Below are 13,382 nucleotides of genomic sequence, written 5' to 3' on the forward strand. Positions count from 1 at the left end.
TACTTGCAAGGATAGATGCCAGGTTAATGGGGCATTGCTCTGTGGAAAAGTGAGGGAACTGCTAACCTTCTCCAGTGATTTGCACATGAGGGGATGGTGACTCTCAGTCACTCAGCATTCTTGCCGAAGCCCCCTCAGCATTGGGTGGCGCTGCCACATGGAGAGGGCTCAGTTTGAGGAGGCTCACAGCATGCGAGAAAGCTACAGATACCACGTCTAAGCAAGTGAAGTGCTGGGCAGGGTTTTCTGTGCTGTGGCCTGAGCAGAAGTTAACAGAGCATAACCATGCTGGAGGCGGTGGCCTTTGGACCTCACGATGGGGAAAGAAGGACAGGGGTAGCTGTGTGGAGGAAGTAAGAAGCGAAGGACTAAGGCCTGGGCATTGTGCAGCCAGGGACCAAATGAGGAAGCAGGCAGCTGGGAAGGCTTCCTTGTAGGGAGGGGAGGTCAGGGTAGGAGACAGGGGTGCCCAGATCACTGGGCCTTACCCCATCTCTTGGCCCTACTGTTGGGAGTCCAGGGGCTGGGATTGGCCTGGGTCCCTCTGAGGCCTGTGTGAGGCTCTAGGGAGAAGGTCCTGACTCCAGGACAGGGTGTAGGCCTGGGTCCTTGGTCCTTGGTCCTTGTTCAGTTCAGTGAAGCAGATATTGCCAGACACAACTCTACTGAGTGACCGGAAGTGTGGAGGCTAGAGGAGCCCCAAGGGGGCCCCAGCCCAGCCTGGGGCATGAGAAGAGGCATGAAGTGGAGGAGGATTTGGATCTCTTAAAGGAGGAGTAGGAGGTGGCTGGACAGGGAAGGGTATTCTAGGTGGAAGGAACAGCACACACAAAGACCTGGAGGTATGCATTTGTGCAATGCAGCTCAGGCAAGGATGGCTGGAATGGAGTGGGAGAAGAATTCAAGGCCAGCCTGAGGTAGTCAGATCGCGTGCTCTGTGGCCCACCTGCACTTGTGGTGAGACCTGGTTCCATTTGCTAGAGATTGATATAGACAGAAAGATGTGAAGGGAGAGCCAAGCGCCGCCCTGGAAAAGGAGGCTCTGAAGCAGGTGGGTTCCTGGCCCAGCCTGTGGGGCCTGAGCCACCTTCAGCGACAGCCAGGGTGAGAAATCTGTGCTGGTGACATATGGGAGTGGCTCTCCTTCCTGAGCGATCAATAGTAACCCTGAAAGCAGACCACATAGGAAACTGAAGCTCAGGGATGAAGTGACCTGCTTTGTGAGGTCTCAGACTGCTGAGTGGTCAAGCCAGAACTCAAGCCCAGGTCCGCCTGGCTCCCAAGCTCTATTAGCAGGAATGGCCGCACATCTCGTTTTGCCCAAGACCGGCCCTGTTTACACCTGTGCCCTGACATGGTTGTTAACAGTGCCTCTTTTAGCCCTCAGGAATGTTCTGGTTTATGCAATCAATTGTGTGGTCCCCCTGCTCTTACCCATTCTGGTTTGGGTCCCTCACATGTGCCCCAACCCCGAGGTGTAAGGGCGGCTCTGTGTAATTTGCCCTAATCCAGTGAGACAAACCTTAGGCTGAGGGCCCAGACTGCGGTGGATCAACTCCTGTCCACGAGTGCCCAGTCTTGCTGTGGGCATAGAGGGGAGAGCAGATGGGTCCACGTGTCACTTGGATAGAGGAGAAAGAGGCTGAAGGAGCAGGGGAGCCAAGGGTGGGGGCAGGGGGAGAGCAGCTCTGGATTGGTACCTCGGAGGCTGCTAGAGGCCAGGTCCCTTGAGCTGTATTTTGGAGTACAGATGGGCTTTCCATGGACTGAGATGGTAGAGAGAGGGCAGTGAGGAAGAGGAAGCTGTTCTAACACAAGCTTGGCGGTAGGGCTGCTGAGCACATGCTTAGGGTTGGGGCTGATCTCTTCGTCTAGTTGGTCACAGGTTAGTGGGAAACATCCCGGCGAGGCCTCAGCTACAGATTGGAGCTGGAGCTGGGGCGGAGGGATCAGATGCAGGCACTGCATGGCCAGGACTCCAGCTGGGGAAAGAGCACTCTGTGGCCTCTGCTCCTTCCCCTGGGGTTTTCCCATCCCCTGCTGTACCATCCGGACTCCACTTCTCCTTTTCTGGGCTCAGTCCTGACTCAGCATGGCCTGGTTCCCTGTGGTAGGCAAGCAGGGGTCAGCCAGGAGGCTTCCTGGAGGAGGTGGCTAGAATGAAGTATGGAGGTTCATGAAGGATCTCCTTGTTCCCACCGTCTTGGCACACAGTCTTTTTCCTGTAAAGGCTCTGCCAGAAGAAGATCCCTTTGCACCTGTCCCCTTCTCCCTTCTTTCCAGGGTCACAGCAGTCGTCAGAGTTGTGATCACATCCCCTCTGGCACCAAACGTCAGCCCCAGAGCAGCTTAGATTCTGAGTCAGGGTGGGGTGTGAGGGGCCGGCCTCAAGAAGCCCTCGGATCCTGGCTGTGGTTGAGCTTGCAGGTTGCGGTGCCAGACTACCTGGCTACCTGGGTAGTCTAATTCCAGCTGCGGGATGCAGGGCAGATTACTTTGTGTCTCGGAGCCTCAGTTTCCTCATCTGTAAAGCGGGGAGGACAGTAAGCCATACCTTAGAGAGTTCTGGTGATGAGTAAATGAATGAACTCATGTGAAGTACTTAGAAGATGGCTAGGAACACATACACACGTTAATACAAATGAATTAATCTAGGTCTTCACTTGTTTACTGATCCCTGCTGAGTGCTGGGCCCACCATAGTGAATGGGGTAGTGTGGCATTTGCCTCAGGAGCCCACATGCTGGGGAGGCCTTGGGATGGTCAGGTCTTTTGAAGATGATCAGGACAGTGACGGGAGGACTGGGAGCCAGAGGCAGGAGGCCCGAGGTGGCTTGGGCTCAGAGGGGGCTTTGTTGCCACTACCTTCCCCTCAGTGCTGGTCCTCATGCCTGGGGGAGGTCAGGGAGCCAGGCCCACTCAGCCCTGCCTGGCTAGAAGGGGCGGAACCTGTCCCCATCTCCCCTGCACCAGCCTGACTGGTCCTGGCCCCACCGCTGGGAGCTCTGCTCTCAGCTCATCAGCCCCGGCCCTCGGCGGCGGCAGGGTAGGGTTGAGGGGAGGGGCGCGGTCCTTGGAGTCTGGGAGGCTGTGTGTGACAGATTGCTTTGCCCATTGAGGGCCCTCCCAGGGCATTATACCTGACCAGCTGCGGCCACACTGCAGGTCATGCCTGCAGGGACTCAGTCTCTCGGTCATCATTCCTCCTTTCCTTTCCTTTGCTTTCCTCCCTTCCTCGTGGACACCATATCCACTTACCTGTCTGCCCATTCATCCATTCAACATGCTCTTATTGATGACTCAGCCAGGCCCTGTACCGGGCTGTGGGGATAAAGAATCATGTCCAGTGCAGCCTCTGCCTTAAAGAGACTCAGGGTCAAGTGGGGGAGATAGCCTGGGCAGTACCTACCAGTGGGTCTCCTCAGGTCCAGCTGAACACTGATGCCTTCAAGACCACCATACGCCCACTTGGCATCAGATTCCCCGAGAAGCATATAGGGAGGGATCAGCTGGCCACCAGGCCACTGACAGGTTTTCCTCTGCTGTGGGGTCCTCTTAGCATCACTGCCACTGCCCACACGGCCGCCCAGGAGCCATTCTCTGTGGTCTTTCAGGGGACAGCTCAGGGGTGAGGGACTGAGACTCACAGTGGACAGGTGTTGGAGCCACCCTGACTTAAAAATTCTTGCCCCAAGGGGCCAATATGTCTTCTACCCCCCCCCCCACGGGGGTGGTGTCAGGACCCTGCATGGGGCGTGCCCAGCTACCAGCCACCACACTCAGAGAGGCCCAAGGCTCCTGCTTCTTCACCGGGTGGAGACCGTTTAAGTTTCTCCCAGCCCAGTGCAATTCCTCACTCTGGCCGCCTTTGCCAAAGGCAGTGTTGGCCCGGAACACAGTGACCTGCCACCTTTAGCAGGTTTCTAGGGGAACAGAGTGAGGAAGCTAGCGGGGGTCAGCTTCTCACACAGAAAGGAAGAGTTTCCATCATTCCTTGCCCACACATGGAGAAGAGGAGACAATTTGAGTGCAGGGTGATATGGAAGTAGCCACGAGTACTGAGAAGCACATAGACTGTGGATTCGGGGGCCAGGTTCTGGCTTAGATGCCAGCACAGCCTGGCACAAAGGAGGGAGACACTTAAACATTTTATTTGAACACAGGCAGGGACTGGGGGAGCATGCAGGAGGTGTCAGGAAAGGCTTTCAGAGAAGGGGGACCTGAGTTGGGAGTGAAAGGAGAGTAGGTGTTCCCTAGCCAGAGACCAGGGAGAAGGGTATTCCCGGGAGAGGCAGCAGCAGGAGGAAAGGCCAGCGTCATGGTCACACTCCAGCCCTCCCTTGCTTTTGTAGTAGTCACACTGTCAGTCACTGCCAGGAACATTAGGCAATCAGCCAGGCTGAAAGTCACCGGAGGGGAAAGCTGCCCATGCACCGTGCACCGCGGTGCTCCTCCTCGGCCCGGCCTGGCTGGACGGTCGCAGATGGTGGGTGGGGCCAGGGCTGCAGGGCGCAGACGCCAGCTGGGGGGTCCCTGTGCTTCCTGTATGACACTCCTTGACTTGGTCAATCCTCCACTCCTCCCGCCAGGTTGGAGGTACAGTCCCTGCTCTACGGAAGAAGACAATGAGGTTCATAGAAGTTAGGGACTTACGACACACGGAATTTAGGGCTGAGGCAGGGTTCAGAGCCACCTCTCTGGTGCCAGAGAGAGATGCGTTCAGCCTTCAGGGAGCAGTGTGATCTGTGCCGAGGCAGGCGGACGGGAGCACTGTGCCTGGGGGAGCCCGGGGACCTTGAACCTGGCCTTGGGAGTCAGGGCAGGGCTCCAGGGGCTGACAGCAGAGGTGAGGAGCTGGTGCTCAGAGGAGTGCGGTGGGACCAGGCGAGCTGGAGAGGTCCAAGGGCGTCTGCGGGTAGTGAGCATTTGTGTCTGGGAGGAGAGAGAAGGTGGTCTTGACGAGAGAGACCCACAACTCAGGGCCTCAGGACCTGGTTTCCCAGGCTTTGATCTGCTCCTGGGCCTCAATGCCCATTTCATTCCCCCACCCCCACCCCGCCCCTGCTGTTTGCCAACAAATGACTTCTTATCTTTAAAAGCTCAGCTCAAGCTTCAGGCCTTCCAGCCTTCCCTGCCTCCCCAGGCTAGGATGTAAATCACCCACACCCATTCTGGTCTGCCTTCCTCTTCTAGAGTGCGGACCCGGTGGGCGCTGGGCGCGTGTGGCTAAAGGCTGGAGCTCTGGGGACAGGCGACGGTGTCACAGGGATGCAGCCAAGCTGTAGGCCTTGGGGGGCTTGCAGCGTTTGGGGCAGGGGCGGGGGCAGGGTGGTGGTGATGAGTGGAGGAGGGCTGGGTGGAGGCAGCCCGTCTGAGTTTGGGGAGCCGGTGAGTTTTGCGGAGCTCAGGTGAGCCGGGCCGTGGGTTTGAGCCGGGCCCTGCCTCTCTCGAGGCCCTCGGTGACTCAGCGGCGCTGAGCTGACTGATCCCTCGTTGCCCAATGTTCCGTCTGTTCCCAGCCTTCCCTGCAAGGAGGAGGAGGAGTTACTGTCATCGCCACCGCCACCGTCACCCTCTCCCCAGCCAGAACCCGAGGAGCCCCCGGACAGCTTCCCCCGGGAGCCCGCCCAGCCCCCCTCTCCCAGCCCCCCAGAGGTTCCCCCAAAGCCTCCTCGCCTGTTCCCAGAGTTTGGTGAGTGCCACAGCCGGGCCCCGGGCCCTGGGTGGGCGCCTGGGCTCTGGCCCCCGAGGTGTCTTCGAGGACACAGGGTGTGCGTTCCCCTTTCTGTCGGGCCCTGCCAACGACCCGCCGTGTGGCCCTGCACAGGTAAGCATCCCTCTCTTCCTTCTCCAGGAGAGACAGCAGCCACCTGTCTGGCCTACTGACTGTTTGGCGTGGGCACGTGGCAGACTCTCTGCGTTGCCCACGGTTCACAGTCCTTGGGTATTTCCGTGCTCATGGTTGGTTTGCTGCCCCTCAGATCATCTGCTCCTCCTGATTCTTCACTCATGTTCCTTTCACAGCCCTTTTCAGACAGTCCCCGCCCCGACCCCCTAGCTTGCCGCCCTTCAGACCTCCCTGTGGTGTCCAGGCACCCCAGTGCCGTCCTGTGCGGCCCTAAGAGTATAAATAGCACTTCCTGTCCCCTGTGCCTCTTTTTTTTTTTTAAGCAGGCCAGGCTGTGGGGTGTCTCTCTTGGGCTGAGGGTGGCCTTTGTGATGCCAGTCCCGGGTGCCTGGGGGCGAGGAAGCCAGGCTCCTTGCTTCTGAGCCTCCCCCACCGCTCTTTCTCCCCAGATGACTCTGACTACGATGAGGCCCCAGGGGAGGGGCCAGGAGCCCCAGCTGGCACGATGACCAAGGTGGGGCAGGTGGTGGCGAGGGTTTGGGCTGTCTGCTGCCTGTGGGGGCGGGGGGTGGGGGGCTGCCCGCTGCCTTTCAGGCCCTGGGGACCACTCGATAGGGCATGGGCAACCGTCCCAGGAGAGTTCCCTCCCCTCTTCATTGTCTTGCCATGCAAGGGTCAGGGGTCAGGCACAGGGTCCCAGGTCCCAGTGCTGGGCCGGAAACCTGGGGGGTCTGCTTGTGGCTCCAGCCCCAGTCTTCAGCTGCATCTGGGTGGCTGTGTGTGGCCTTTTCTCTCCCTTGGTGTTCGGAGCATAGCTGTTTCAGGGCATCTGTTCCACCGTCTTTGTTTCACTTTCTGTGTTCTGTGGCACCCCCCCCCCCCCCGCGGAGTGTCTTCACTCTCCATCCTGAGTCTTTCTGTTTGCTTGTTTGGGTTTTTGTCTCAGATTGGGCCTGGTGTGGCCCTGGCTCCCTGGGGCCCTGTGCAGCCTGCCAGTGGGAAGCGGGGAGTGTGAGGAAATGGAAGTGAAAGTGCTAAGTTGTGTGGGGCCGGAGTGGAGTGGACAGGAGGGGCGTGGCAGCCTCTGGGGGGGTATTATCTGGGGCTTGGAAGGAAGCATGACGCTGAGTGGGTCTGGCGGAGCAGGAGGAGCCTCCAGTGAACCCAGTCCCACGTGCCGTGCGTGTGGCCAGTCTGCTGAGCGAGGGGGAGGAGCTGTCGGGGGACGACCAAGGGGATGAAGAAGAGGATGACCATGCCTACGAGGGTGTCCCCAAGTGAGTGTCTACCTTTCTTGGGTGGCTGTCCCACCCAGCACCCCCATCTCCTCAGCCCCCACTCCCCGAGGCCCTCACCGTGGTCCCCCCTCATTCCCTGTCCCCTTCTCCCAGCGGTGGATGGCACACCAGCAACCTGAGCTCGTCCTTGCCCGGCAGCCTCCCGATCCCCCAGCTCCCACCCCACCCCATGGACCGATTGCCTGGGGGCCCCACCCCCACCACACAGGCCATCAAGGCTGGCTGGCTGGACAAGAACCCACCACAGGGGTGAGTGAGGCCTGTTGGGTCCTGCTAGTGCTCTGCACGGCGTGTGATTGCTCTAGTATCCCGGTGTCCTGGACCCGAAAACCAGGGGGGCCAGAGCTATTTAAGCAGGACTCCCTCCATGCCGACTCTAACCGCTGATGATTGCCACAAGACCTATGTTTTATTATCTTTAATACTGGGAAGTCCTATTTTGAGTCTAACTTCAGTCAGTCTTGCTGTAGGTAAAGTCCATCTTAGTGAGCATTTGGGATCCTTCCTCTCCTGGACTTGGCTCTTCCTAACTTTGTATGTGGCTGCCAGAGCAGGCTGGGGTAATCCTGGAGTCTCTCCCCTAATGCCCAGTCCTTTGCTCCGTTGTCCCTCTGCCTCTGCCACTCCAGATCATATATATATCAGAAGCGATGGGTGAGACTGGATGCCAATTACCTGCGGTACTTTGACAGTAACAAGGTAAGGCTTGTATTAGTCCCTGATGCAAATCCCCTGCTCTAGCCTGGCCCAACATTGAACCCAGGCAGCGTCCCTCCCCAGATGAGTCCTCACCAAGCTCTAGTCTGACTCCTTAACCTGTATTCTTCTGGCCCATCGGCCAGCTGTGGGCTGCGGTCACGGCCAGCATAGGGGTTGTCCGTGTGGGAGATGGGGCTATAGCCTTCATTTCAGCTGAGGTCGAGGGACTCAAGGGAGACTGGCAGCACAGCTCCTCTCTCTTCCCCAGGATGCCTACTCTAAGCGCTTTATCTCTGTGGCCTGCATTTCCCGTGTGACTGCCATCGGGGACCAGAAGTTCGAAGTGATCACGAACAACCGGACCTTTGCCTTCCGGGCAGAGAGTGACGGTGGGGAGAGGGGCAGGGAGAAGGCTGGCAGTCTGGCTGGATAAGGGCTGGGGAACCAGGGCGCTTCTGCTTCCCCTGCATGAAGCCCGGAGAGGAGTCACCCTCTGTGAGGTGGGGGGCAGTGAAAGGGGACACCCTCTGGCTGGCTCTGTGCTTGAAGCACCCAACGAGCCCTCGGAACCACATTCCACTTACAGGGGGAACCCGGCTCACACGGGCAAAGCGAAGCGGCTTGCCCAGTTTTAAGCGTCACAGCTAGGACTGGAGCCTGAGGTTGTTCAAGTCTGAGATCTCAGAGATAGACAGATAGGTGTGCCGGTCTGGGCAGGCTTGCTTGTTTTTCGGGGGCCTCCTGCCAAGCTGGGCTCTGGCTCACTCCTTCCCCTGTGCCCACAGCGGAGCGGAAGGAGTGGATGCAGGCCCTGCAGCAGGCAGTGATCGAGCAGCGTGCCCATGCCCGGCTGCCTAGTGCTTCTCTGTCGGGTGTTCAAGGCTCAGAGCCGCCTGACCGTGCTGGCAGCCTGGAGCTACGTGGCTTCAAGAATAAACTGTATGTGGCAGTGGTTGGGGACCAAGTGCAACTCTACAAGAACCTGGAGGTGAGAATGGGTGGGCTAGGCTGCTACACCTCTCCCCTGCCCCATGCCCACCTGGTCCCTCAGCCTGTCCCTTGCCCACCTGGTCTTTAGCACCATCCTTTTTCTTTCCCTCTTCTGCCCAAGCCCAGACCTTTGCCTGCCCCTCTTCTCATCCTGTTGCTACCTGGCCTCTGAGCCTAGGTCCACTTTCCCATGCCCAGGTTCCTGAACCCTCCCTAATCTCCTTCCTAGCCACTTTCTAGTCCCTACAGTACCACCTTCCCCTCCTCTCTTCCCCTTCCTGGGCCTTGAGTTCCATCCTGTAGGCCATGCCCTCACTCCTCCCCACCTGCCTGCCAGGAGTACCACCTGGGCATCGGCATCACTTTCATCGACATGAGCGTGGGCAACGTGAAGGAAGTGGACCGGCGCAGCTTCGATCTCACCACCCCCTACCGAATCTTCAGGTGAGTCTCTGTCGCACACCTGTCTGTGCTTCCTCCACTGTTTGCTTCTTGCATGTGTGGGAAGCTGCCCCTTCTTCTAGGATGGATTTCTCCTCCCTTCCTAGCCCTGCCCACCCCTGCTGATCATTTACTTCCACTCCCTGTCTTCTCTGACCCCTTCCTTTTAAGAAATCAGCCTCCCTCCCTTCCCCCCGCCCACTGGCCATCACTGCCCTCCCTTCCCTGACACACTGCTCCCAGAGTTGCCTGTACTGGCTTCCTGCACAACCCACTCACCCTGCTGTCCCCTCTCGTCTGCTCATGCAGCTGGAGGCAAGTGCGTGCAGACAGGCTTAGCACCTGGCTAAGGCCTTAGCAGCTTTGCAGGTTCCACTGCTAGGCCTTTGTAGATGAGGGTCGCCTGTGGCACCCCTTGTAAAGCAGTGTTAACATCCATTGTATCTGTAGCAGCTATGTCTTCTTTGGACATGGTGGGGGTCACAGATGGAGTCAAATCTTCAATGTGCACATGCCACTCCAGGGTGACAGGGAGAGAAAGAGCCGGAGTGGAAGACATCTCTGTTCCCTTCTGTCCTTCCCACTAAAACCCGTCACCACTTCTCCATTGTCCTGTGGGTGCCTTTTGAGCTCGTCTGCCTAGCACAGGCTTGGCCCGTCTCTCTCCCAGCCCCTCTCTGCCAGTCTGCCCATCCTGCCCACAGGTCCTGGGCTTTCCCATGTGCCATCCTGCCCCTTTGCACATGCTGTTCCCTCTGTCTAGAATGTCCTTCCACCTCTTTACCTGGCCAGACCTTTGTCATCTGTCAAGTCTCAGCCCAGGTATCATGTTTTCCCAGCAGCCTGTTCTGCCCCCTGGGTGGGCCAGAGTCCCTGTGGGATGCCCCCGTCCCTCACACATCTTTCAGGTTCTTGCTGTCCTTGCCTTTGTCCACGCCCACCTCCTCACAGACCCAGGATGCCTCCCTCTTCTGACCATGAGCCCCCAACACTTGTCCCCCTCGACTTCATGTTCTGCCCCTTTATGCTGCCCCCAGATCCCTCTGAGCCCTTGTCCACTGGCCTCCCTCCCCCATTCCTGTGTCCCCAGCTTCTCAGCCGAATCAGAACAGGAGAAGGAGCAGTGGCTGGAGGCCATGCAGGGAGCCATTGCCGAGGCCCTGTCTACCTCAGAGGTGGCTGAGCGCATCTGGGCCGTGGCCCCCAACAGGTTCTGTGCTGACTGCGGGGCTGCCCAGCCCGACTGGGCCTCCATCAACCTCTGTGTCGTCATCTGCAAGCGCTGTGCAGGTCTGTGGGAGGTGGGGACGTCTGGGCCCAGGCATGATGGGGCTGGTGGGCCCCTGTGTCTGGGAGTAGGTGGTCTCATCTGGCTGGAGGGGCTGGGGTGAAGATAGTAGAGATTGTTTCTGAGGTTGCACTCGTGTGCCGAGCACCTGTGCCCATCCCACTCTCCCACTGGGGTTTAAGCTCCGTCCTTACTTTGCAGGGCAGGGGTTTAACTTCTCACGTCAAGGGCGGGGCACTGGGGCACAGACAGAGAGGCAGGGAAAATGGCTGGTTCAGGGTCATCTGGCAAGTAAGTGAGTCTTAGTTTTAGCCCAGGCCTCTTGGGGTCCAGCATCCCTCTCCCATCAGAGGGGTGGAAGGAAGCCAGGCAGGAGGGGCTGGCAGGGGCTAGGAGGAGGGAGGAGTTGGTATTTCATCTGGGGGCGGGTGGGAAGCAGTGGTGGGGGTGGGGGGTCTGGCTCTTTGGAAGCTGAGTTTGAGGGAGAGAGGGAGAGACAGACAGAGAGAGAGAGAGAAGGAAAGAAAGAAAGAGAGAGAGAGAGAGAAAAAAGGCCTGGTTTGGGGAAGCAATGGAGAGAATCCAAGAGATGTTTAGGATCTATGGTGAAAAATTCCCCTTGACAACTTAGGTGAGGAGAAGGGGAAAGAAAGAGAGTGGAACTCGAGATTCATGTGTCTATTCAGCCAGCACTTACTGATGGTCTGTGCCGTGTCAGGTGCCAGGAACTTGGCACCCTTGGGAGCTAACAGTGTCCCGGAGGCAGTTTTGGGTGGCTGGAGATGGGGATCCAGGAGGAGAAATAGTTTGGGGGAGTTTCTGGGTTTGGTGAAAAACCCTGAAGCCTCTCGGGCGGGCGGGTGTCCAGGAGGCCTTGGGCTGTGAGGTCTGGGTGCAGAAGAGCAATGACTGGATCGGGGACCAGCTCACGGAGGGTGAGGCCGACTGGGGTGGACAGACGCAGAGGAGGTGAGGCCAAAGCCAGAGCCAGGCCTTTCCGGGCACCTAGTGCCTCCAGCCCCCGCCCTTCTCCATCGGTCCTTCACGGGCCCTGTAGCTGAGTGAGGCTGCATGCTGTTCAGCCCTGACTCCCCTCCCCTCTTACTCCACGGAGATTTATTACTAAGAGCCCACCATGTGCCAGGCTTTGTCCTGAGCTCTGAGGTTAGTCCCTAAAGCAGACAATCGAGGTTCCTGCTCTCAGGCAGCTTACACTCTAGGAGGGAGAAGCTGAAAAACATACACAAATCCATAGAGGGATCAGGTAATAACAAGTGCAGGGCAGCAAATATGTTTGTGCTAAGCGCTCTCAGGAGGTGACTGTGTTCACTGAGATTTGAATGTCAGGAGGGGCCCTGGTGAGATGGGGGAAGAGAGTCCAAGCAGGAGAACTGTGAGTGCAAAGGCCCTGAGGCTGGAATGTGCTGGGGGGGGGATTAGAAGAGGGAGGAGAGTGTGGCTTAGTGGGATGTGAGGAAGCATGAGATGAAGTTGGAGGAACAACAGGTAAGGAATTTAGACCCAATCTGGCAGAGCCATCGGAGGGGTTCGGAGGGATTTGAAGCAAGGGAATTTGCTTTTTTTTTTTTTTTTTTTTTTTAGGATACATTCATTGAAGCTGGGGACAGTAAAACAAGGAAGGGCTTAGCATAGAGGAAGCAACAGGGCTGGGCTGGGCTGGGCTGCCTTAGCTCCCTGGGAAGTCAGAGAAGAGGGGGTTTTAGGGGAAGTTTCAGGGGACCAGCCTGGGGCAAGCTGCCACATGCCCATTGCCTTAGAGTTTAGGAGATGGCGCCTGTGCAGAAAAAAGTTGGGGTGAGGGGAGGAAAAGGAAAATGCTGCTGGCTACTCCCCAGAGGAAGAGCATGCGTGTAGAATTTGCATTTTTAAAACTGATTTCAGAGACATGGAATGGGGGAGATAGAGATTGTCATTCCACCCACCCACACATTCGTTGGTTGATACCCGAATGTGCCCTGACTGGATCTGCCGACCAGCTAGCAACCTTTTAATATCAGGGTGGGAAGATGCTCTAACCACCAGGGTGGGAATTTGCATTTTAAAGAGATCTGCTGGGCTGTGTGGAGAGTGGCCTGCAGGGAGCCAAGACTGGCTGTAGGGGCAGGGGGCTGCTGCTGCAGGAGACCAGGGGCTGATTGCTGGACTCAGCCCTGTGGTGCAGAGGGAGCAGTGGCGTGTAGCTGGTTTCTGGAGCTGTGTGGGGGCGGAGCTGCAGGCCCAGCCCCTGGGTCCTGCCTGTGGCCTCTGCCTGCCTGCCCCTGGATGAGCACTGGGGGTTGGGTGTGGGGGGCGGGCGGGGGGGCGGGGGAGGGGACGGGAGTGCTGCCTGAGGGAGAGGGCCAGAGGACCCAGCCCAGCCTTTGCCCACAGGGGAGCACCGCGGCATGGGCGCCGGCATTTCCAAGGTGCGGAGTCTGAAGATGGACAGGAAGGTGTGGACGGAGACGCTCATCGAGGTGGGGGAACCCCGCTTGGCACCTGCGTTTGGGGTCCAGCTGCTGTTGGCCCCTCTCCCTCATCTCACAGATGCTAGCATCCTAGAACTAGAAGAGACCTTTGGGATCATCTAGTGGGTGTGGATTTTAGAAAAGTCGATTTTTGGCAGTCGCAAACTGGCCAGTGAGCTAAGGATGTTTTTACAGTTTTAAAGGGTTTGAAAAAAGGGTAAAAAGACGATTCAACAGAAACTTGGTGTCCTGCAAAACCTAAAATAATTACTTCATCTCTCCTCACGTGCGCCAGTATGTTTAGTATGTGAACCTGTACGTTTAGGGGCGCACACTCATCTACGCCCGTCT

The 13,382-nt window shown here is 57.9% G+C and overlaps 1 protein-coding gene across 4 annotated transcripts in view; it reads left to right on the forward strand.

The window, feature by feature from the left end:
* Positions 1 to 13,382, forward strand: part of ARAP1 (ArfGAP with RhoGAP domain, ankyrin repeat and PH domain 1) — a 67,060-nt gene that overhangs the window by 30,764 nt on the left and 22,914 nt on the right. For all 4 annotated transcript variants that reach the window (XM_028515346.2, XM_036028857.1, XM_036028856.1 and 1 more), the window contains exons 4-13: positions 5,519 to 5,691; positions 6,297 to 6,361; positions 6,991 to 7,124; positions 7,239 to 7,394; positions 7,775 to 7,844; positions 8,113 to 8,233; positions 8,630 to 8,832; positions 9,172 to 9,278; positions 10,366 to 10,565; positions 12,955 to 13,040. In XM_028515346.2, coding sequence (XP_028371147.1) covers positions 5,519 to 5,691; positions 6,297 to 6,361; positions 6,991 to 7,124; positions 7,239 to 7,394; positions 7,775 to 7,844; positions 8,113 to 8,233; positions 8,630 to 8,832; positions 9,172 to 9,278; positions 10,366 to 10,565; positions 12,955 to 13,040 — 1,315 coding nt within the window. The remainder of the gene's footprint in view (positions 1 to 5,518; positions 5,692 to 6,296; positions 6,362 to 6,990; positions 7,125 to 7,238; positions 7,395 to 7,774; positions 7,845 to 8,112; positions 8,234 to 8,629; positions 8,833 to 9,171; positions 9,279 to 10,365; positions 10,566 to 12,954; positions 13,041 to 13,382) is intronic.

This window comes from Phyllostomus discolor, chromosome 6, assembly GCF_004126475.2.
Source record: "Phyllostomus discolor isolate MPI-MPIP mPhyDis1 chromosome 6, mPhyDis1.pri.v3, whole genome shotgun sequence".
In the NCBI taxonomy this organism is placed as follows: domain Eukaryota; kingdom Metazoa; phylum Chordata; class Mammalia; order Chiroptera; family Phyllostomidae; genus Phyllostomus; species Phyllostomus discolor.